The sequence below is a fragment of the Pongo abelii genome, chromosome 7 (genome assembly GCF_028885655.2).
Source record: "Pongo abelii isolate AG06213 chromosome 7, NHGRI_mPonAbe1-v2.0_pri, whole genome shotgun sequence".
In the NCBI taxonomy this organism is placed as follows: domain Eukaryota; kingdom Metazoa; phylum Chordata; class Mammalia; order Primates; family Hominidae; genus Pongo; species Pongo abelii.
In genome coordinates, this window is record NC_071992.2 from 137,059,346 (window position 1) to 137,082,594 (window position 23,249).

Consider the following 23,249-nt stretch of genomic DNA (forward strand, 5'->3'; position numbering starts at 1 on the left):
TTATACAACCTAGACAATTAGTGATTTAATAAAAGATTATTAAAAGAGAATGAAAATGCCATACAATTTCTCACCAGTAACTCTGGAAAGTGCTGAAGGAAAGCAACAGCTAATTTAGGATATCATACTCAAATTATCCACCCAGTGAGAGATTAAAGACATTTTCAGATATTTACCTACCAAGCGTCTTTCTCAGAAAGCTACTGAAAAATGTGCTCCAGCGAAACTAGGGAGAAAATTCAGAGAAAAAGTAACAATGGATCCAGGAAAACAGACACAGGAGAAAGTCAAGGACAGCCCAAGGAGGATGGTCATGCATCAGACCTAGATGGGACCAGTCCAGAGTAGCAGCGTACCAGGAAAAAAAATTATACAGAATGGGTGGATTGCTTGATATGCATGAACATTGAAAAAGTAAAATAACTGCTGGAAATTTAATCTATCATTGTATTCGAAAGAAAAAAATTGGGATAAGTACAAAAAAACTAAGCAAACAAAAAAGAGAAGTGGTTAATAACTCCAAGAAATCTAATCATAGATATTACTTGGCTAAAAAATGGAATGATACTGTCATGGTCATAATTTTGTAAACATAGCCTGATTTAGCTAATAATGCCTAGAATTGATATATCAAGAAAAAGCAGTATAAGCATATTATTTAGAATATTAAAATATATTCTAGTATAAATACAGGTCAAAATATTAGAATATATGTTTTAATATTTGAATATACATTTTAATACTCTAAGTTTTGTATTCTGGGAAATATATAGTCTAATATTCTTGGCAGAAGAGGGTGTGGAGAAAGGTATGCAAAGAAATGCTGTAATCATATGTTATTTTGATTTAGAAAAATTCTAAAAATGAAGCACAGAACAGAGGAAAATACAGGAATATTACAAGCAAGCAAGAAAAAATCATTAACCTTGATTTTCATTGCAGATGAAAGAATGTTTCAGATGAAAGTATTTGAAATGCAAGGCCTCAAAGAACCAAATAATTACCTATATTTTAAGTTTCACTTTGCTAATGTAACTCTGCTATATAAGTCACCTCTTCTGTGAAACATTCCATTCAATTTCAGATATCCGTAATGGCTTCTCTGGTCATTCTGTAAGTTCTGTGGCAACATTCACTCCTTTATAATTTATTATTGTTTTATAAAATCTATTTGTCACTTATATATATGTAATTTATTACTCTACACCTGCCTCTCCTCCAGACTGTTCTATTTTAGAAGGAAAGGAGTTTAATTTCACTCCTGTAATGGAATGAAAATTTTGCTTCAATCTATCAACAAGATCTCACCTTACAAATATTGTCAAAAATTCATAATTTTAACAATATTGTATGACTATTATGTACTGTAGTTAATCAATTCAAACTATCTGATTTTTTCATATTTTATCATCTCTGATTTTGAGAATGTCCTTGAAAATTGCTGACATCTTAAAATCCCTGGAGACTTGGATGGACATAGAGTTCTTCCAAAGAGTATTCACAGCTGCTTCTATCATTTGTCCAGGAGCCTCCCCACCTGAGACCACTTTAAACTAAATTATCTATCTAAACATTTTTTAAAAAATTCACAATGACATTGTAAAATCAAAATCTCAGGGAAGATGTTTGTCCTTCCTTCTACCAGGACCAAATTTGAGACCTGCAAGTTCCTGTGTTGCAAGTTCCCTTTCTGAGTGATGGGTCTATTTCTCATTTTTCCCTGCATTGAAGAGATAACCCTTTGGTGTCCCAACTTTAAGCAGCTATCTTATTAGACTCCCCATTGAAGACAGTTTTTTCTTTCTTAAAGGTGCATAAACAATGATGATATATCTTCCACTGGATGGCCTCTGGGATTTCACGAAGCACAGGACTAAATAGAGAATAAAAAACTAAAGTATAGTGTTGGTTTAATAACAATTATGTTATTACATTTATGTAAATTTATAGAAAGAAGTTTTATAAATTAACAATCAATAAAAGAAACATTTTGGCTTTTTTTGGTTAATAATATTTCCACATTTCCATAATTACTGGAAGATTGAAGTAATTGAAAATTCAAACTTTCAAAGAAGTTTGAATTTTGCTGTGTAGGTTAAATCCTTATGTGTTGGCTTTCCCTTTACAAAACAGTTTCCTGCATGTTTCTGCACAACCAGCATTTTAATACAGATTTCATATTTGCCCACCAAAACCCACAGCAGCCTACACTGTAGTCTGGTTGATGGAAAACATCTGATGCTGCTTAAAAATCATCAAGGAAATACACCCGTGTGGAATCATAACTCTCACCTCACAAAGCAAACAACCTCGCTTTGGTCATTCGTTACACTGTTCCATTCCCTATGTGGCAAATCCCAAATTGTTCCTTGTACCCCTAAATGACTTTATATAACATATGATTAAACCCTATAACTTATACGATTGAACTCTATTGTATTATTGAACTCTAAGTATTATTGGGAAATAATACTTAGCTAAGCATGAGATGTGACATATTGTATAATTTAGGACTTACTAAATTCCAGGCAATGAGTTAACTGTTTTACATAGATAATCCCTTTACTCCTCAGAACAAACCTACGAAGAGGAAGTTACTTTACTGATTAAGAAATTGAGAGTTGTAGTTAAGTAATTTGCACACAGTTAGAAATAAATGGCATAGGAATTTAAGCCCAGACAGAGCAAATCTAACACCCATCCTCTAAACCACTGCACTAACCCGCTTTGAGAAAAGGAAAAAAAAAAAACTGTGACAGGAAGAAACAATGGCAGTTTGAACAGCAATGCAAATAAACAGGATATGTCAAATGCAGTGATACTCAGCAACAAGTCAGTTTAGATATATCTTTCTACACTCACCAACATGCAAAGAATGATGCTTCAAACCACAAGTAGAAGTAGTCATTTATAAAAAAGTACTGAGCTAAAAGTATGGGTCATCATTTTAATTTCCATTATAATCACTATTAATCATAAGCTTTTCGATCTTGTATATCCGTGTTTGAGAGTGGTGCTCATTTGCACAATTCTGTTAGGGCATTGATTTTGTGGTGGGTATTATATATTTTTGTCTTAAGTCTTAACTCTTCAGGTCAGAGCTAAAGGCAAGCATCATTATAGGTCAAGGCCAGCAAAGTGGGTAATGAGGTTTGGTATACAAAACACTTGGTATAAATGCAGGGGAACTTCTGGCTTTCAGAAAACATTAACAGCTTTGAAGTGCATCATTTGAAATGGAACGCTTAGTAGGCCAGTAGCTACCACAGAATAATTTTCCTTCACCAAACAGACCACTGGTAGATTCAGCTAGAAGCTTTTCACAAATATGGAGCCATGTGGAGTGAGTTATTTTTAATACACCCTCCATGGGGTGACTGCTAAAATGCACCACTGAACATGAAGAGCATTACCCAACCACAGCAGAAATAAGGAACTGAAGGGCTGTTCTGATCAGCTTCACGGAAGGAAAATGGTCTGAATTCTCACATTGCTACATACGCTTAAAAAAGAAGCAATTAAAATATCTAAGCAGACAGTTTTCATCTCCTCAGGTGGAAAGTGTTCTTACATATTCGGACTTGTAGGTCCCTGAGCCATAGGGGGTCAAAAGAAAGGTGGTTATAAATACCTATATAACATTAAAAGGATAATTACATTACCTATACCTTTTGTAATCATGTCTGGCTCCTCTTTCGTCAACCATCTTTCAAGATTGGCTTACATTAAATGTTTCCTAGGTCTATAAAGTCATTCTTTACTCCTCTACAGAACAAGGTATAGCTTTCATTATACCATGTCTAATGTTTACCACCATAGTCCAGTAGTATGAGTGGTGGATGATGTGAGTCACAAAACGGGCAACTAATCTTCCAATTCTTTCTCTCCCTTCCTTCCTTCTTTTCTTTCTCCCTTCCCCTTTCCTTTCCTTCCTGCCCTCCTTCCCTTTCTCCCTCCCTTTATTCCTTCCTCTTTCCTTCCACCCATCCATTCATCCATCCTTTAGCATTTTTTCCTTTCTAACACATTTTAACAGCCTAATATGTTCCAGGCGCTGTGCTAAAGGCTAACTTGTATCGCTAATCACCGGCTCAAGTACTTCATAATCAGCCTCAAATGCCCTACCTCCTCAATTACTTGAAGCTCCCTGAAATCAGAAGCCATGCCTTATACTTCTTTAACTTCCTTTTTTCCACCTCACAGTGTCTTCAGTTTGTGTAGTATACAGCAGGATGGGCCTGATGAGGTGTCAGATCATCTGATTTCCAGCTCCTGTTTGGAGAGTAGGAAGTCACCTACTCTCTGGCACTTCCATTTTACTAGAGCCTTACCAACCTCATGTTACTCTAGAGGGTGAACTACCTTAAATGCAAAACTGAGCATGACATTTCCCTGCTTAAAACACTTTACCCTCAATCTGAAATTAATTCTGTAATAAGCCCTCCCAAGGCATGGTCCTCAATTCCTTACTTTTTTTTCCCCACTCTTACCCCTCAGTAGTCTGAAGGTCACATTCTGCCCTCTTAGCCACACTGAGCTACAGATGAGGCCCAGACTCTTTCTTAGGCTACCTGAAGGCATTTGCCTTATATAATGCCCTGTCCGAGAACAGACTAGATATCCTTCCCACGGGCTACCACAGCATCTCATGATGCCCATAATGTAGCCATTTTTCCTCCCTCTTGTAGGTATCTGCATGGTGCTTATCTATATCTGTCAGTAGAATGTTGCTTCTTTAGGGCAACGTTCTAGTAGAGTATGGTACATAAAAGACACTCAATAAATTAGTTGTTAAAAGAGCAAATACATAAATCAATGAGAAACTCTCTTGCAATGAGAGAGGAAGCAATTATTTATAAAGGTGCGGTTCATCATCTAATGACTACCCAGGACATTTCTTACCATTACAACTTCAGCAAACTAGATTTGGTAGGCAAAAGAATGCCCACCCCCCCTCCAAACACACCCACGTCCTGGTCTTCTCCAGATCCTGTGAATATGTTAACTTACATGGCAAAGGGGAATTAGGGTTGAAGATAGAATTAAGGTTGCTAATGAGATGACATTTAAATGGAGAATTATCCTGGTGTGTTTGTTAGTGACCAAAGTAATCACAAGGGTCCTTAAAAATGAAAGGGAAGGAGAAAAGAGACTGGAGTGATTTGATGTGAGAAGGAATTAGACCGCCATTGCAGGCTTTCAAAATGGAATGGGACCAAAAGCCAAGGCATGTGGGTGGTCTCTAGGAGCTTCTGGAAAAGATTTAAAAATAAAAATTAAAAAAAAAAAAGGTTCTCCCCTAGATATCCAGAAAGGAATAAAACTTTGTTGATGATGTTAGTTCAGTGAGACCTGTGTCAGACTTCTGACTTTAAAAACTGTAATAAATGTGTGTTGTTTTAATTTACTAGGGTTTCTAGTAATTTGTTATAGCAGCAATAGAAAACCAGTACACCAGATAAGAAAACAGAAGACCAGTGCTGACAAATCATTCCAACCTTTGGAGCTTCACTTTCCTAATCAACAAATTGGGGATAAACATCTCTTATCTATTTATCTCCTAGGGCCATTTATGAGGATTAAAAGCTATAAGGCCTGTGCTTGAATCTAAGACTCAGCACTTATTCATGGTGTGTTTTTGGCAAATGACTTAAACTCTGTGCCTCAGTTTTCTTGTCTGTAAAACAGGGATATTAACAGCATTGGGATCCAGGGAGTTAATCCGTGTAAAGTGCTTAAAACAGCATGTGGCACAATGTTTTGCATGTGTTAGCTATTATTACATTCGAAAAAGAGTTTGCAAAAGGTTAGGCCCTACAAAGTGATGAGGCAGAATTAGCATTCTTACAGGACACCAGTTCTCAAGAAGATGGGGGGTCCACACCTCCCTCCAGAATGGCAGTTCAGAAATCTATGAAGTCTTTTTAGCAAGGAAGTGCAGAAGGGGTGTCACACTGCTGGCATTTAGTGAAGGAAGCCAGGGAACCTGGAGATCCTGGAACACCTGGGGTAGTCCTTCACAGTGAACGGCTTGTCTAGCTCCTAAATGTAAATGATGCCACACAGCCCTATTCATCTTCATGTGCAGCTGTGCATTGGTAGTGATTTAACATAAAGGTGCGAGCATCTAACTCTTTCATTATGACCTCTGGTGTAGTTGTGTCCATGCATTTATCTATTGAAACATGGTTTTTGTTTTAACAATTTATTTTATTTCTCCTTTATATTACTCCTAGGGCATTCTATTGATGTTTAAACTTAAATTAGAGTTAGGCTATGTTACTTGTGAAATTCACTTTGCAATAATAAAAGGGGTATTAAAATTTTGTTATTAGTGATGTGCACTGGGTCTGGGTTTATAGGATTTAAGACAGAATAAGGTTTAGAGATGGCTTAACCCAGCTCCCTATGCTTTCCAGTAAAGAAAACTAAGCCCTAAAAAGATGAAATTTCTTGTAAAAGTGAAACTAGTAGAAGATAAAAACCTGGGTTTCAAGACTTGAATCCCAGGGTATTGGGTATTCTTCAAGAATCTGTACATCCTAAATAAGATTCCTTAAAATTCAAATTTTCTTCCAATCCTGATATTTTATTCCAGAAAATCACTGCCCCTCCCTTGCTCCCATCTTCCTCCTCGATCATTCCCACTTCCACCCTTGGAGAAAGTGATTGTGACAGCAAGGTTCCAGACCATCTCAGGCAAACATTCCAGGGGAGCATTGCTGAAGGGGAAGCTCTAATGGACAGGGTTAATGTGAACAACTGCCCTTGACTTTCTTCTTTGAGTTTCCACTTTTTCCAGTCCAGTTCCATAGGAGACCTTTCGGATCAAAGGATTATTCAGTCCACCCCACCTCCATACTCCAACATGAATCTTCCAGAAGATTCTGAACTTCTTGATCTCAACAAAGTTATGAATAAATTAATTTCCTTGTAGCTTCAGTTACAAAAAAGTTGACCTATTTCAAATTACTATTTTACTATCAATCTAAGAGCAAAGAACTCCTCTGTCCCACTGACCTGGAGCTGCCAAGGACGTTTGTGTAGGTGCACTGTGCCCAGCTCCAGAGGGTGCCATCGACACTACGGTCTATGTGAATGCTGTTGCTGGAATTACAGGTCCAATACCTGCATGGCTGGATGCGCAGTCCCTGCCCCTACTCCTTAAAATGAGAAATGAGCTTGTGGTGTGAAGATTCCTGATCTTAACTTTAATGAATATTGTCTAAACACCGGCTTAACTGGCAGAGTTTATTCACGATATAAGTTTGGATTACATTTAGTCTCCTTGCTGGGCACGTGTTTAACCATGGTAGGGCTGGGCCATGTTACAGCAGCTTCGTTTTGACAGCAGACATTTAGTGCATTAGGTTTTTAAGACTCACTCCTCCTTCCCGTCCCTCCCTTTTGAGTGGCCCACACAATTGCCGTTGCCTGCTGATTTGTCCCCAGCACTTCAGGAGTGGGGCAGAAGAATGCTTTGAACCCAATAACTCCAACCAGTTCAAGTACACAGTTCCAAGTGGAAGCTCAGAGCATCAGTATTGCCTAGAGGTTAAAAGTATAAGCTTTCATATCAGATAGATTTGGAATTCTCCTGGCTATGTTACGTTATTTATATTTATATTTTTTATTTTTTTATTTTTTTTTGAGATGGAGTCTTGCTCTGTCGCCCAGGCTGGAGTGCAATGGCACAATCTCAGCTCACTGTAACCTACACCTTCTGGATTCAAGAGATTCTCCTGCTTCAGCCTCCCCAGTAGCTGAGATTACAGGCATGGGGCACGATGCCCGGCTAATTTTTGTATTTTTAGTCGAGACAGGGTTTCACCATGTTGGCCAGGCTGGTCTTGAACTCCTGACCTTGTGATCTGCCCACCTCAGCTTCCCAAAGTGCTGGGATTATAGGCGTGAGCTACAGCGCCGGCCACTATGTTACTTTGTGCAAAAAACTTAGTCGGTAAGCTTTAATTTTCTCATCAGGAAAATGAACAATAACAACAGTACTGGCCTCAGTTACTGTAAGTGTAACAGGTAAAGCCTGGCACATATTAAGTGCTCAATAAATGTTCGCTATTGTTATGATTCTCTTTCTCCAGGTTCTGTTTAACTCCTCCGGTCCCACAGGAATGGTCTCCCAGCATTACACCACAGTACAAAAAAAAGTGTTATAAAAATGAGAAATATAAACTCCTTTATTAAAGGAAAAAGATAGGACTGTCCTTGAGAAGGGACAGTTTCATGTTCATTTCATTTGAATTGTAAAACTAACTACTTGCAGCAGATATTTGATATACGCCTTTCATTCTCAGTATGTTCTTCCATACAGCAGCCCTGTAAAGTAAGCAGGTCCAGCAGATTTCCTTATTCCCATCTCGCGGATGAAGACACTGAGACTCAGGGAGGTTATGTTAACTCTGTGGCGGAATCTATGCCTAGAATGCAGGCATTGAAACTTTTCCAGGGTTTCACTTTACAGGGTGTTCCACTTGTAGAGGTATTAACTCTCCACGAGGGGGCGCATGTCATGCAGTGGGGTGCATACAGGCGGTGGTTGGAGTACTAAACTAATCTCCATTTACTCCCCCAATAAACAAACAAAAAGGAATCTAGGTTTAAAAAAAAAAGGGTGCACTTGCTATATAAATGTACCTTTAAAACATCTCCCTTTGCCTTGCCATACAACCAGATTACATTTTCAAAGCCTCTCCTATGTAGAAACTCTGGAATCCACACTGCATTTCAGAATACGAAGTAGGTATGTCTTTTTAAAAAGCCCTTGAGGTGATCCTAATAAGCCCCCTCAAATGGGAATCCCTATATTAGACTAAGCTACAAAAGAGAGGATTGTGATATTTGACTTGATGGTATTTGATGACTACCATTGCATTGAGACTGAACACTTTGGCTCAGAATAAGAGACGCTGTTTGGAGCAGGGCCTCCGCTTCTCTTATTAGCAGCTGATTTTGAAAAACTTGGGCTGAGGATAAGGCTGCTACACTAAGCCAAAAAGGTTCATATCTCGGAGACCCACAGGGTTTCTCCAGAGGTCCTGCCTGTGACAAACCACAAAGTGTTCTAAGAATGTCATGTTAGAGGTTTTTACAAAACTCACTTTTCAGTTTCTGTTTCAAGAAAGTCACATAACTGCTTGATTTTTTTTTCTTTCTCTATTTTCAATTGCAGAGAAATTTCTTCCTCTTTTTGGGTGAGAGATATTTTTTACCTCTTTGCCAAGTCATTATTCATTAAATTGAAAGCAAGGAGAGGAAGAAAAGAAGGGACATAATAAAGGATGGTACCTAAAATAAAATGACCCGCCTTCCGCCCCACCCCCAACCCCTCCCCCAGTATTTACAGTAAGTATTGCAAACTGAGCAGGTGCCCAACAGTTTATAGTCCAAATAACACTTGCCCCAGATCCCACCTGCCCCTTGTCGCACAAACCAACACACACTTGAGTCAAGCAAACTTTTTTTTCTGTTACGTTAATCATCAAGCCAAAGCAAATAGCTTTCCACTTTCTGGGTCCAGGGTGGCAATTGACTATGAAGGCATCGCAAATCCTCTAGACAAACAAGGTTGGTAGGGGAGGATTTCTCTGCATTGTGGGCCAGGAGGTGGACCATGACATACCAGGGAGTTGCATCAGCTGTCACACACTAGCGATGCTGGCTCCCTTACTTTAAACTTTCTCAGTTTCACACACTAGTGCCACGACTAGGTAAGCAGGAAATTGACTTAAGTCCTTAGTTTAGGGCTTAAATCAATCACCATATTACAAGGTCTCAGCTGAAATAGTCTATTTCAATAGCTACGGGCTCATTTATTCATTTACTCAGTATGCATGTCATGGGGCAACTAAGCTCAAGAGAGACTCACCACTAAATAAAAGACTCCGGATACCGCAATCTACAGCTAGGCTAGGCTGAGTAAATAGATAAAATAATTACACGTTATTAGTGCTGACAGAGGTATGTACACAGCACTAAAGAGAAGAGAAACAAGTGAGAAATGCAGCTGTAGCCAGACAGGAGAATTCAGTTTACTACCATATGCCCTTCTCCCCCACATAACTCAACATAGCCATGAACAGTGCAAAACGGTGGTTCCTATTCTATTCACATTCAATAATGAGGGGACTGGGGACATCAGATCTCAAGAGAGAGAGTAGTTTCTAGGCTCCTTGCACGCAGGGGAAACTGTTTACAAATGCAAAGTTGTTTCCACACCACACAGAAAGGGCTCCAGAAAACGCAGCCAGAAAAAACACTTCACCAGCTATCCACCCAGAGGAACCTGGAATCCAGACTGACCGGCCAGATGCCCAGCAGGGAAAGCGAATTTTTCCCAAAACTGCAACATATTCCCCGGCCCCTGACACAACTCTCTAGGCATAACCCTAGTCCCCCATTTGCAGGGGAAACATCCAGAAGGATAGTCGGAGTTTTAGCATTCACAATATTGCCACCTCTCTCTCACCCCTTTATGAGTCAACCCTCTTCTGCTGGGCTGCCCAGGCTCTGGAGTGGGAAATGTTGCCAAAGTGGAAAACTATGAGTTGCAATTACGCAGTAGCCCTGCTTGGCAACGTTGCATGTAGGAATATTCTAAGTTCACCCTTCATTCTCAATTCCATATCCCAGTCCCTACACTCTACCAGGATTATCCGCAGATAAAAATGAAACAACGTATACTAAGCAGGCAATCCGGCTGGGAAACCCTGCTAGCCTCGCTTTTCCATACACCCCTCCTGGATTAAAGCCTGGAAAGACTGCGGGCTGGAGACAAATTGCCCCCAGGGTGGGTAAAAGTTGACAAAACTCTATGCTGCCACCCCCTCCGCCACCTCCCCCCCCAACACACATCCCCCCGGCCCCCTGGGGTGTGTCCGCATGTGGCCGAGTGAGTGTGAGTGTGAGCGTGCGGGTGGGAAGCCGAGCAGGTGTGTGCGCGCCCGGCGCGGCCCGCGCGCTGTTAACCCCTTACCTTCCAGAAGCACTTCCTTGCCCGCGCGCTTCAACGCCTGCACCGCCTCGTCGTGGGTGGCGTCCCGCAGGTCGGCTCCGTTCACGGACAGGATGGCGTCGCCCACGTACAGGGCTTGGGTCTGGTCTGCCGCCAGCCCCTTGAAGATCTTACTGATGAGGATGGGCATCTTGTTTTCCTTGCCCCCCTTGATGCTGATCCCCAGCCCGCCCAGCTCCTGCTTCAGCACCTTCACGCCACGCTTCTGGTTCGAGATGGACTCGGGCACCTGCTCTGGCAGGTCGGTGAAAGCGGTGCGGACCCCGGCGGGCGAGTCCGGGGGCTGCGCGCCGCCCGCGCCCGGGTGCCCAGCCCCGGCGCCCCTGCAGAACGAGCCATTGGTGGCGGTCCCGATGCCGTTGTACGCCGCAGCGCCCTCCTCGCTGCTCAGAACCAGGGCGTCCTCGCTCAAGTTCACCAGAACTTTGTGCCAGCGATCCCGCACCAAAACTTCCAGCAGCCCGCTCCGCTGCGCCCGGCCGCCTCCCACGCCAGCCGGCCCAGTCGCCGCCGCCGCCGCCGCTACCGCCATCTTTCCGGCATTCTTAAAATGCCATGTGATTGGAAAAGGGGGGAAAACTGGGGAAGGATGGCCGCGGGGAGGACGCGGAGCCCGGGGGAGCGAGGAGAGTGCGTCCCGCGGGGAGGTGGCGGCACACGGGACTCCGCTCCGGGAGTTCGCAGACGCACTCGGCGGGAGTTGGCAGCTGCAGTCAGGCTGGTTCCCCCTCGCCTGATCCTGAGCGGGGTGGAGCAACCTAAAAGAAGAAGGAGAGACCGAGACAGGGGAGGGGAAAAAAGCCAGCAGCCAGTTGCAAAACCCCAAAGCAAGGGGAGCCGCGGAGCAGCTCAGCGCTGGAGAGAGTCCGTGGGAGGAGGCACGCTGGCGGTGAAGGGCGGGGACCCACAACCCAGCGGCCGCTCACCTGTTCCAGCCGCCGCAGCCTCGGCGGTACACGCCGCCCGCCCGCCCAGACCTCCCCTCCTCTGTCCCCAGAGCGCACGACGCCGCGGGGACAGCTTCCCGAGCGCCTTCCCCGTCCCGCTTCTCTCCAGCCCACCGCAGCCCCCTTTCTTCCCAGCTCCCCCACTCCGTGGGCGCCCACACTGCACCTTCGCGGGGTGCGTGCGTCCCGCCTCGGTGCCCTCACTCGGTCCTCCTGAGCCGCCTTCCCTTTCACACCCAGCCCGTAGAATTGTCCCTGGGTCTTACAACTCATTTGTAACTAGATCCAGGTCTCCTCCCTCTGCTTCCTCAAACCCAGGCTTCGCTGCCTCTGCGGAGTTCTTACCTGTCTCTCCTTTCCACCAGGGTTCCCGGGAGGAAGCTAAACTCAGACCAAGGCCCTGGACTCCCCAGGAGTTAAAAGAATACGCTGTCCCAGGATTCTAGAATGAAGAGTCAACATAGCCCGAGTGGCTTAAACCTCCTGTCCTTAAATGCAGGAAATGTTTTCTATCGAGACCTGGACAGGTGTCTCTGCTGGCCTGGGGTTTTCAACAGGTCATGTCTGCCTCAGACCCCAGGGACAAATGTTCTTCCAGCTCTGACTCATTCTATGCTTTAAGCTTTTGACCTATGTTTGTTTTCCCAGTGCTGCACCAAATGCTGCCTGGGGATCTCTCTTTCTTCCTGAGTTCCCATGTAAGAAGCCCCCCATTTAAGAATTCAGTTGGAATGGGTTGTGTTTCAAAAGTTGCTTTGCAAGTTAGTTATTTGGATTTCAAGTTGCATTTTTCCAGGGTAACAATATTATAGTGGTTGTTTACCTTTGCAGACCAATCCAGAAATGCCCACATAACCCATGCCACACCTGAAGGACCCTGAGTTCTCCTATCCTTGAACCTCTCAAGTTTTCCCCTAACTCTAAGCAGGTCTCATGGTCTGCTCAAGGTGTTTCATGCTTCTCAGTTACGTCCCCTTTCCACTGCTGTCTACCCTCTCTCCAAACACAACACAACACAAAACACACAGTTCTGTTAATTCCTGAAGTAAACCCAACCCAGCAAGGTGTTGAGAGGAAATAAATCTTATTGAACACATTCCCATTGATGTGTATCATCGTTGAAAGTTCTCTAAGTCTTTTAGAATGACTCACACTTTTAATCAAGGAGGCTTAAAGGCTCAGATGACTCCCTAAAGAGGGAGTCCCAGCCAGGTCAAAGAATGAAATGAAAACATTTGGACGTTTTCTTGAGAAGGCGGAGTCACTGCAGGTGAGAGGGTGCCCTGGGTTAATGCTTCTGCTTGTAGCTCTCCGTTTTCCTATATTTTTAACTCACCCATTTTCCAAAAACTCTTTACTCTTTCATGCAAAGGTGGCCACAGCGGGGATGGCAGCCTCAGGGGCTCTCCAGCCCTTTGTGATGTACAGAATCAGACAAGGCGCTAATGCAGGTGGTACCACCATCCACTCTCAGGACGGAAAAGCAGCTGAGGCTGGCCCCTTGCTTTAGAGACTGAGGACTCACGTGCATCATTCTTCAGTGAAACCAGAGCCTGAGTATCTGCGTTGAAATCCAGATACACTAAGGTTGAGATAGGCACCAGAGTGCCAGTGTGAAGATTTACAAATCAAAACAGATCTACTCCTGGAACAGAAATCCTGCATCAACATCATGCCTGCATCAACATCATGCCTGCATCTTGCCTCTGTGGCCAAGCAATGTGGGAGGCCCAGGCATAACCACAGATAATATATTGATTTGCCGTAAGAAACTGTAGGCTCTGGGATGGGAATTTCTCAGAATCTCTGTGATAAGTACATTTTTTTTTTTTCTGTGTAAGCAAACCTACATGGGAAGGAGTATGTTACTTTTTGAAAGTTGCATTGGAATGAGAGGAGACAATTATTAGGCCTGAGGCATGTATGTTAGCCAGAGATGGCTTTGCCAGTGGAATCATAATTACAGCTCCTGTTCTAAGTGCTTTACACATATTAACTTAATCCTCCCAGCAATTCTTGAGGATATTTACTATTACTGGTATTCCCATTTCACAGGTGAAGAAGGGGAATAAGTTAATAAGTTGCCCCTGTCATGTACTTAGTAAATGGCAGAGTCAGGATTTAAAGCCAGCTGCGAGAGTCTAGACTCTTAACTGTTGCTCTTACACTCTTGAAAATCCTCAAAGCCTGTTAGCTACAGCCCCTGTGTTCATCTGCACACTGAAGCCAGCCTTTCCACTGGGAGGGAGACACTGAGGAGGAAGGCCCTTCCCCTAGACCATATGGAGAAGAGTGGAACCAGCTGGTGTCTCTGGCCTTTCCTTCTTTCCAAGGTTAGAGAACACCCTGCCCTCCCCCAGTCAACACATTTTTTTTCTATAGACATGTTAACAAGTTGAAACTGGTGACTTATGGTCTTGTTATACTTCGCCTGTCTTTTTTTTAAAAAAAACTTATGGCTAGGCGCAGTGGCTCACGCCTGTAATTCCAGCACTTTGGGAGGCTCAGGCGGGCGGATCACCTGAGGTCAGGAGTTCAAGACCAGCCTGGCCAAGATAGTGAAACTCCGTCTCTACTAAAAATACAAACGTTAGCTGGGTGTGGTTGTGGGCACCTATAGTCCCAGCTACTTGGGAGACTGAGGCAGGAGAGTTACTTGAACACGGGAGGCGGAGGTTGCAGTGAACAGAGATTGCGCCAGTGCACTCCAGCCTGGGTGACAGCGAGACTCCATCTCAAAAAACCCCAAAAAACAAAAAAAACTTTTTAATTTTAGGTTCAGGGGTACATGTACAGGTGTTTTATATAGGTAAATTGCATGTCACAGGGTTTGGTGTAATAACTCATATAATAAGCATAGTACCTTATAGGTAGTTTTTCAATCCTCACCCTCCTCCCATCCTGTACCCTCAAGTAGGCCTGGGTGTTTGTTGTTCCCATCTCAGACAGCTTCACATATCTGGCCTCTGATTGTTAGTGCTCACTCTCAAAGGCATGCCTTATTGACCTCATTTTTCAGTTCAGTAAGGCTGGGACAACTGCACTACAGCCCCATACTGTGTATAATTAGGAAAGCATGTACTCTCTTAGGTGTCCCCTTTCAGAGAATGGTCGCTGGAATGGTCTGAAGTGACCTCCAGCTTGCTTACTCATAGATGTGGCATTTGAAGCTCAGAGCAGAGCAAGGAAGGATCCAAGGCCACACTGTAAGTTTGTGTCAAAGCTGAGTCTAGGAACAGTCCAACTTCAGGATTCGGGAAATTATACCTAAAGCCCCCTTTTTACCAGATTTCTTTCACTGAGATCTCTTTCCCCTGTTCTGTATCCTCTTCCAGTCCTAACTTTGACTTCCATTTCCCACCCAGCCCAAACTGGGATCCTTCTGTTGCTCTTTCCCATGAGATACGCATTTTCCTACGGATATTTGGATGGATTTAGCCTTGTAAGAGTAGGTCACACAATCTTCAGCCGCACAGTAGCCACAGATACATAACAGAACAGTATCATGTGGGGAAAGAACCGTGTTCTGTTTATTCCATAAAATTTTGTTGTGCCCCTACCGTGTCCCAGGCTCTGTTCTTGGTGCTGGGATACGGGAGTGGACAAACCAGCAAAGACTTTCTCTGTGAAGCTTGCGTTGTAGGGTAGGGTGGAAGTGGAGATGGACTATAAGCACATCAGATACTTTCATGTAGAAGTAAATGCTAGGAAGAAAAAACAGTCATAAAATTGAGAGCTGCTGAGGACGAGGGGCTACTGGAGATGTTGGCTATTAAGGAAAGCCTCTGTGAAAAGGTGACGTTTAGACTGAGACATGAATAATAAGAGGCAAACCTTGTAAAGATCTAGGAAAAAGGGTCCCAGGGAGAAGGAAAATCCAGTGCAAAGCACCCGAGACAGAACCAAGCTGGTCTGGTTCAAAAGACCCAAAGGAGGTCAATGTGGCTGGGGCAGCCCATGGGAGGAAAAAAGAGGTAAGAGAGGAGATCAGAGAGATAGGTTGGACCAGGCCACAGCTTGAGGCCTTGGAGGATCATAACACAGACCATCTTCCTTGTCCTCTTTGAGTTTCAACAGCCATATGTTTTGGGTTTTGAAGAACAGTCCTGTTTTCAAAAATTACTTTCAATTACCTGCTAAGTAAATTTCTACTGATTAGAATGTGCTCCAATATTTCAGTTTGGAAAATATGATCACTGTGCTTTTGATAGTGTTTTGTGAATAACAGATTGAGCATCTTTAAGGGGATTTTTCCAGTGCGTATAGAATGGAGAGTAGATACAATGTGAATACTGGAGAAGAAGAAATGGAGAGCTCTTTGGTATCTATGGGTATGTTAGAGACCACAATGAAAGCGGAGCAGGAGGGGTTCTTGAGATGCAAAACTCCCAAGATGAGGCCTGCCTATTTAAACAGGTATCAACTAACACTTTCTGAGCATAAACTTTGGTAAATAACTTAGTCAGGTGCTGGAGACAGGCACACCCAGGGATGCAAAGATGATCAAGACAGGAAGACAGACATGTACACAAAGAGCCCACAGGGAGAATTAGGTAGCTGCAGTGCTGAGAGTGAAATGAGTCTGGAAGCAGCCAGCCTCCAGATTCCAAATCCCAATGCTAGATTAGTGATTCTTATTTTAAAGGTAAAGCACTGGGAATGGGAGATGGCACATGATTAGAAGGCTGAGTGATTTCTTTCTTCTCTGGTGTGCCCCAGTTGGCTAGCAGGTATGTCACCATTTTAAAAGGATTGGGAAACTCTCCCTATTGCATATACCTGCATAGACCTGGGCAAGTCCTTGGCAAACTAGATAGACCATCTCCCAGACTCAGCCAACCAGTCAGTCAAGTGAGAGTTATTTGACTGCTCACTATGTTTAGAATTTGATTGTGGGGATGTTTTCAGGCTTAACCTAAGGCAGAGTTGTAAAGTAATTAGTTGTTTATCCTTCATCATCTGTTATTGATTTCTACTCTTTTTACTTCTCTTCTATAACAATCACTGTTGAAACAAACTTTGTACTAGTATTTTGATATCTATGGTATAAATTTGTCATTTTTCCTCAGGGATTATACATTTGAAGCTGTGGAATTGTAGATTCCATTTGGCAGACATGTCAAACATAACAGATCTATAAAATCCTAATAGAAATCTATCCCACTGCATACTGGAAACTTCAGCAAATGGGCCTAAGTAGGTATATCAGATGTGGGAAGTAAAAAGGAATAAGAAATCAAAGTTTCACCCATATGCATCTTTAAAATAATATGAAAAGAAATTTGAAGTAACTATTTCAGGGCCTTGCTAAACTATTAATACTCTTCAGATTGCAAAGGAGATTGGTTATTAAATTACTAGGAGAACATTTGCCATGAGGGTCTATATGTGAGGAGACCTCTGCATCCTTTCTTCACCATCTCTACTTCCTTTATGGAATCATTTCTGTGTCCCTCCCTTGATTCATGAGAAATGGCAAATTTCTTTTCTCACTCTGTATCATAACCTGCTGGCTCACTTTTGTTTATAACTCACCTGACCCACTCATCTCTGTTCAAGCAGTTTCCTTCCAGACACCCCTGCCCTGCCCCCGGTTACCTCTTTGTGCTGGACTCTTAGTCCATCAGTATGACTAGCACGAATTCTCTTATATCCTAAATGGATATCTCTTCCTTCTATTTCTTCACTATAGCTGAAACTTGGAATAGTCCCCAAATACCACATCCTTATCCCACTGCCTTCTCTGGCAAGGGCCTCAAGTTCTTCTACTGCTCTGGGAATCTCTTAAAGGTAAACTAAGACTTTGGCTGCCTAGGAGTATTTCCAGATCATGGAATGTTTAGGGCCTTTCATTTTTCATCATTGAACGAACTGTAGCACTTTCTTTAAATTATTTTTTGTCTTTCCCCCCACTCTTCTAACAACATAGACATTTTGCAGTGACTTAAGCTACTGGCGCATGCTTTTCCTTTCCAGTGCATTCTTCACTATTATCAGTCAGACATGAGTATCTTTAGGTAAATTGTAATGTATTTTACCTGAAGTGGCTTTGTGATTTGGAACTATCTCTTCAATTCTAGACTTTGGTTTCTTGCCTATAAAATGATGGAATTTGATTTGATGGTTTCATTGAGCCCATAATTTTGATTCTAATTTGGTAGAAAGGAAAGACATAGCAAGAATTAATGACCTAATAATTAGAAATAATATGAGATGATTTCAGTACTTTCAGGCTTTAGAATCTAAACTTTAGATGTTCAGCTTGTGCTTATGGCAAACAAATTGAGTTTCATGGAAAAGGTAGGCTTTGAGTTGAGTCTTAAATAAATTACAGCCTTTGGAGCATAAGAGAAAACATTCCTAGCAGGGAGACCAACTTGGTCAAAGGCAAGAAGAAAAAGGATGTGCATTTTCTTCATTGAGCAGTGGGTTGACCAGCTTGGATGGGTTTGGGAAAGAAATAAGGCAGTGATCTGGTGAAAAGATAGTGTTATTAGTCAGAATACTTGGCTCCAAATGATGGAATTTCAACTGACACTAAATGCCAATGGGAAATGCATTGGTTCACGTAGCCAATCTGCTAGAAGATCAAGGGGAAAATGAGCCTCACGTACAGCTAGAACGTGATACCAGCACACTGCATTTTCTTAGGCTGTACAAGGCTAAACCATGGCCACTGGCAGCTTCCAGGTTCATGGTACTCAGCTTGGCTTCCAGGAAGGAAAGGACCCTTTTCTCCTAATCTCAATTCGAGAAAACTTTCATGAAAAGAGAGGAGTCAGGTGACTCAGCTTGGGTTACGTGTCTATCCTTCTGAACACAGATAGAGAACATGATTGACAGCCAAAGCCTCATGGCTAGAGTGGGGGCAATAAGCAATTCACCAAAAGAAAGCTATGTGTTTACCAGAACACATCTGGAAGCAGCCTGGGCCAGACTAAATGATAGTTCTTCACTATGGATATGTTGGAACCTTACTGTAGAATTTATTTAAAAGCACTGAGAAGCCATTCATTCCTCCTAATCAAAAGAGAGGTGTTATCAAAACAGATACTGGTGACAGATTAAGGAATAAGTAGTTGGGAAAGACTGAGATGCTTTAGCGTGATTCCTTGCACACAATAGGAATACAAGCCTTTGGCAAACTGAAGCAGGCAAACTACTTAGGGAGATTGTTCAATGGCCTAGACAGGATGGCTAAAAATCAGTATTTGTGTGGAAATAAAAGAGATGGTTTTAAAAAAAGATTGAACAGCTCGTGATGATCTATTGGATAGAGAAGTAGGAAAAGGAGAAGAAGCCAATGAAATAATAATTAGTTTTTATTAAACCTTTACACTGTGTTAGACTCTGTGTGTACTTAACATATACCATTGATTCCAGACAGAAATTATTTGAGGTAGATAATATCATCCCCATATTACAGATGAGAATGTTGCACTCAACAAGTTCACACTTCCTATAAGCATTTGAGTTGGGGTTCAAACCTAGTCTAACTTACATCTGTTCTCCCCCAAAGCTTATGCTCATAACTGTTACAATATACTAGGCACGGACTTAGGTAGTCAGAAAGAGTGTGAGAGAACTTGTCAGGAGATGATGTGAGTTCATTTTAGATTTGTCAAGTTTGAGGGAATAGTGGAACATGAAACAGGTCATGGCCTAACGGCATTATAGTTGAGGGCCTAGATAAGAGCATTTAGGTATCTGTTATGGTTTGAATGTATGTGTTCCCCCAAAACTCATGTCAGAATGTAAGACCCAATATGATATAGTATTAAGAGGTGGGGCCTTTGGGAGTTGATTAAGTCATGAGAGTAGAGCCCTCATAATGCAACTGGCGACATTATGAAAGGGCTGGAAGGAACTAAGTAGCCCCTTTTGCCTTTCTATCTCTTCTGCCATGTGAGGACACAACATTTGTCCCTTCTGGAAGATTCAGCAACAAGGTGCCATCTTGGAAGAAGAGACCAGTCCCTTACTAGGTGCCAAACCTGCCAGTGCCTTGATCTTGGACTTCTCAGCCTCTAGAGCTGTGAAAAATACATTTCTGTTGTTTATAAATTAGACAGTCTCAAGAATTTTGCTCTAGCAGCACAAACAGATTAAGACAGTATCATTTACTTAGACGTAAAACTTGGAGGCCAAGAGGAAGAACACACATTTAAAGGCAAAATGCAATTGCTGTACTTCACTTCTGAAATGAAAATTCAAGCCCTTTGAGGTATCACAAAACACTGCATTTACATACAGTGTCCACTGAACTAAACTCCAAAAAGGCAACTGGATGTCTGAAAGTTCTCATCTGCCTGGTGAAGGGACAAAGAAAACTAAAGCAAGCAAAAGGCAGAGCTTGGAGACAGTCTAAGGCAGCTGCCTCCTTTTCCCATCTCCATGAGTATAAATATTTTGCACCACAGAGGAAGGAAATTGTAGTGGAAGTAGAGAGAGGAAAGAATTCTCCCAGGAACATACTACGATAGAATGACAAATTTCAGGAATAGCCAGACTGACCAGAATAGAGAAGAGTGAAGAAAAATGCTTTCAGAAGTAATTTAAAGGAGAAAACAAATTATCATTGGCTAACTAGAATCTCTGTTTTTCATATGTTTATGTTGAATATTATTTATGCAGGGAAGGAACTATGTTTAAAGTTTTATGGCTATTATAGAATTAAAGAGCTTCAAGGTAACATCTAGCAGTTGTTCCCAAACTTTGGAGGGAATTAGAACCACATGGGGAACATGTTAAAAATGTGATTAACATATCTAATAATTCTTTCTACATTTATCAGCAGACATACTTCTGTAATGAAGAGCTTTCTCGCATATACAGCTATTTTTCTTGCCTTTGTTTTTACATTTCACTTCAACATAGATTCTTCCTTAATGTGCCATATTCATTCCTATCATTCTGTTTGTTGTTTTGATATCCAAAATTTGGCCAGTAGGAGCCTCTTCAAGCTGACTCCTATGTTCTTTTGACAGGTCCCCTTTGTCCTTAAGCATTTTTTTGTTTGTTTGTTTTTTGCCTTCTGGCAGGACTAACTTATATTTTATCTGCCTAGTCCTGGTATCAGCCATTCTTTTAAAGATCCCTGATTCCTTTTAGTAAGAAAGGTCACATAGGAACCAGGTAAGCTTATTGCTACTAAGGAAGACAGATAGCATTCATACTTAAATCGCCAATTCAAACCTAATATCATAAGGTACTTCCTTACCTTTCCTTATTCACATTTGTATCTCCCAATAAGTGAGAAATCTGGTTTTCAAAAATACCAATAGATTAATTCATTTTTCTGTGTTCTACAATATGAAAGGAAATTGTTTCAGAATTATTGTTTCAATAGCAATACCAACAACAAAACTACTGAACAAGTTCCAAATTTCTTTGCAGTTTGTTTTGTTCTTATATATCCCAGTATATATCCCAGTAAAAGTGCACAAAGTACCACATAGATGCTTGATCTAATCTACCATCTAAATACAGGTAAACAGGCAGATCCAGACTATGGGATATTCAAAAACACAAGTGGCTTGGGTTCTTCAAAAATGTCAAGTTATGGAAGACAAGAAACAGGGTGGAATTGCTCCAAATGAAAGAAAACTAAAGCGACATGAAAACCAAATAAAAGGCTAAATCTTGGATTAAATCATCAAAGAGAAACTACAAGGACTTTTGCGTGTGACGAAGAAATTTAAATATAGACTATATTTGATAATATAATTGCATCAATGTGAATTAAATTTCTTAAGTGTGATAATAGTATTGTGGTTGTGAAATGTCTTTGCTCTTAAAATATATGTGCTGATGTGTTTAGGGGTGACATGATGTCTATAACTGACTTACAAATGGAGAAAGAAAATAACTCTCTAGGAAATATGGCAAACTATAAACTAACTTTTAAATATAGAGACAGAAACAAAGAGGGTGTAACAGCAAGAGAAAGAGATCCAAATGTGGAAAAATTAGCCATAATAGTAATGGATAAATGGGTTTATGCTGTATGATTCAACTATTTGTAGGTTAATTTTTTTTTTCAAAATAGAGTTGGGGATAATAATGCAGAAACCTGAGCCCCACCTCAAAACATTCTGACGATTGTGATCTTAGTTAGTGTCTGAAAATGTAAATTTTATCAACAGGATTCTGATGCAGATAAGATAGCATTTTAAGAAAGATTAAGAAGATACATCATGGAAACTCAAGGCCAAAGACTCTTCAAGATCATATATCCTTGGCTAAAGAAACAATTTCTATTGCCAAGCCAACACTAAAACTTCCTCTACCAAGGAATCAGTGGTTCTAGATCAGTCAAACCCAAGAAGATAGAGGGTACTCAACAAATATTTAATAAATGGTTGGGCATGGTGTCTCATGTCTGTAATCCCAGCATTTTGGGAGGCCAAGGCGGGATGATTACTTGAGGTCAGAAGTTCAAGACCAGCCTGGGCAACATAGCAAAACCCTGTCTCTACAAAAATAAAATAAAATAAATAAACATTAGCTGGGTGTGGTGGCACAAACCTGTAGTCACAGCTACTTGGGAGGCTGAGCAGAAAGGATCACTTGAGCCCAAGATGTCCAGGCTGCAGTTAGCCATGATCACACCACTGCACTCCAGTCTGGGTGACAGAGTGAGACCCTGTCTCTTAAAAAAGAATATTGCTGGATAATTGTGAATGCTTAGTAGACTAGAAAAACAAAAAGGAACTGATTTGGTGCCCCATGATTGTTACTCAGGTATTTTCAGATACTTTCACTGTTGTAATCTTTCCAAGAAACCAGTAAGATATAGATTGATAATTTATTTTTATGTATAATAAAACTCAGGTTAAACAACTGTGAAGTCAAACTACCTAGATATAAATTCCAGTTACTTAATTTACTGACTCTGTAATACTAGGAAAAGTAACTTTTCTAAGCTTCCATTTACTTGGCTTTAAAATAGTGTTTCCAAATTATTTTTATCTCATAGGATTATTTTAAAGATTAAATAAAATCGTGCATGTAAGGCACTTGACACAGGACTTACCTAGAGTAAGTGATCAATAAATATTAACTAGTCTTACTATATCTGAGATCACTGAGCTAATAAGTGGTAAACAACCTAGTTAAAGTGGACAAGTTAAAGTTAAACCTAGTTAAAGTTAAGACAAGTGGAAAGATTATTTTCTCTATATTTAGTCAAAATAATAGTGTAATGAATATAAATTCACATTGAATTCTTCAGCTATTTCTTTTCTCCCTTTTCCCTTGCCTCCCGCTCTTTC

At 41.5% G+C, this 23,249-nt stretch overlaps 1 protein-coding gene across 2 annotated transcripts in view; it reads right to left on the reverse strand.

The window, feature by feature from the left end:
• Nucleotides 1-11,561, reverse strand: part of SNTB1 (syntrophin beta 1) — a 286,774-nt gene extending 275,213 nt beyond the window's left edge. For both annotated transcript variants that reach the window (XM_024250977.3, XM_063726798.1), the window contains exon 1: nt 10,991-11,561. In XM_024250977.3, coding sequence (XP_024106745.1) covers nt 10,991-11,561 — 571 coding nt within the window. The remainder of the gene's footprint in view (nt 1-10,990) is intronic.
• Between the last annotated feature and the right edge of the window lie 11,688 nt (nt 11,562-23,249).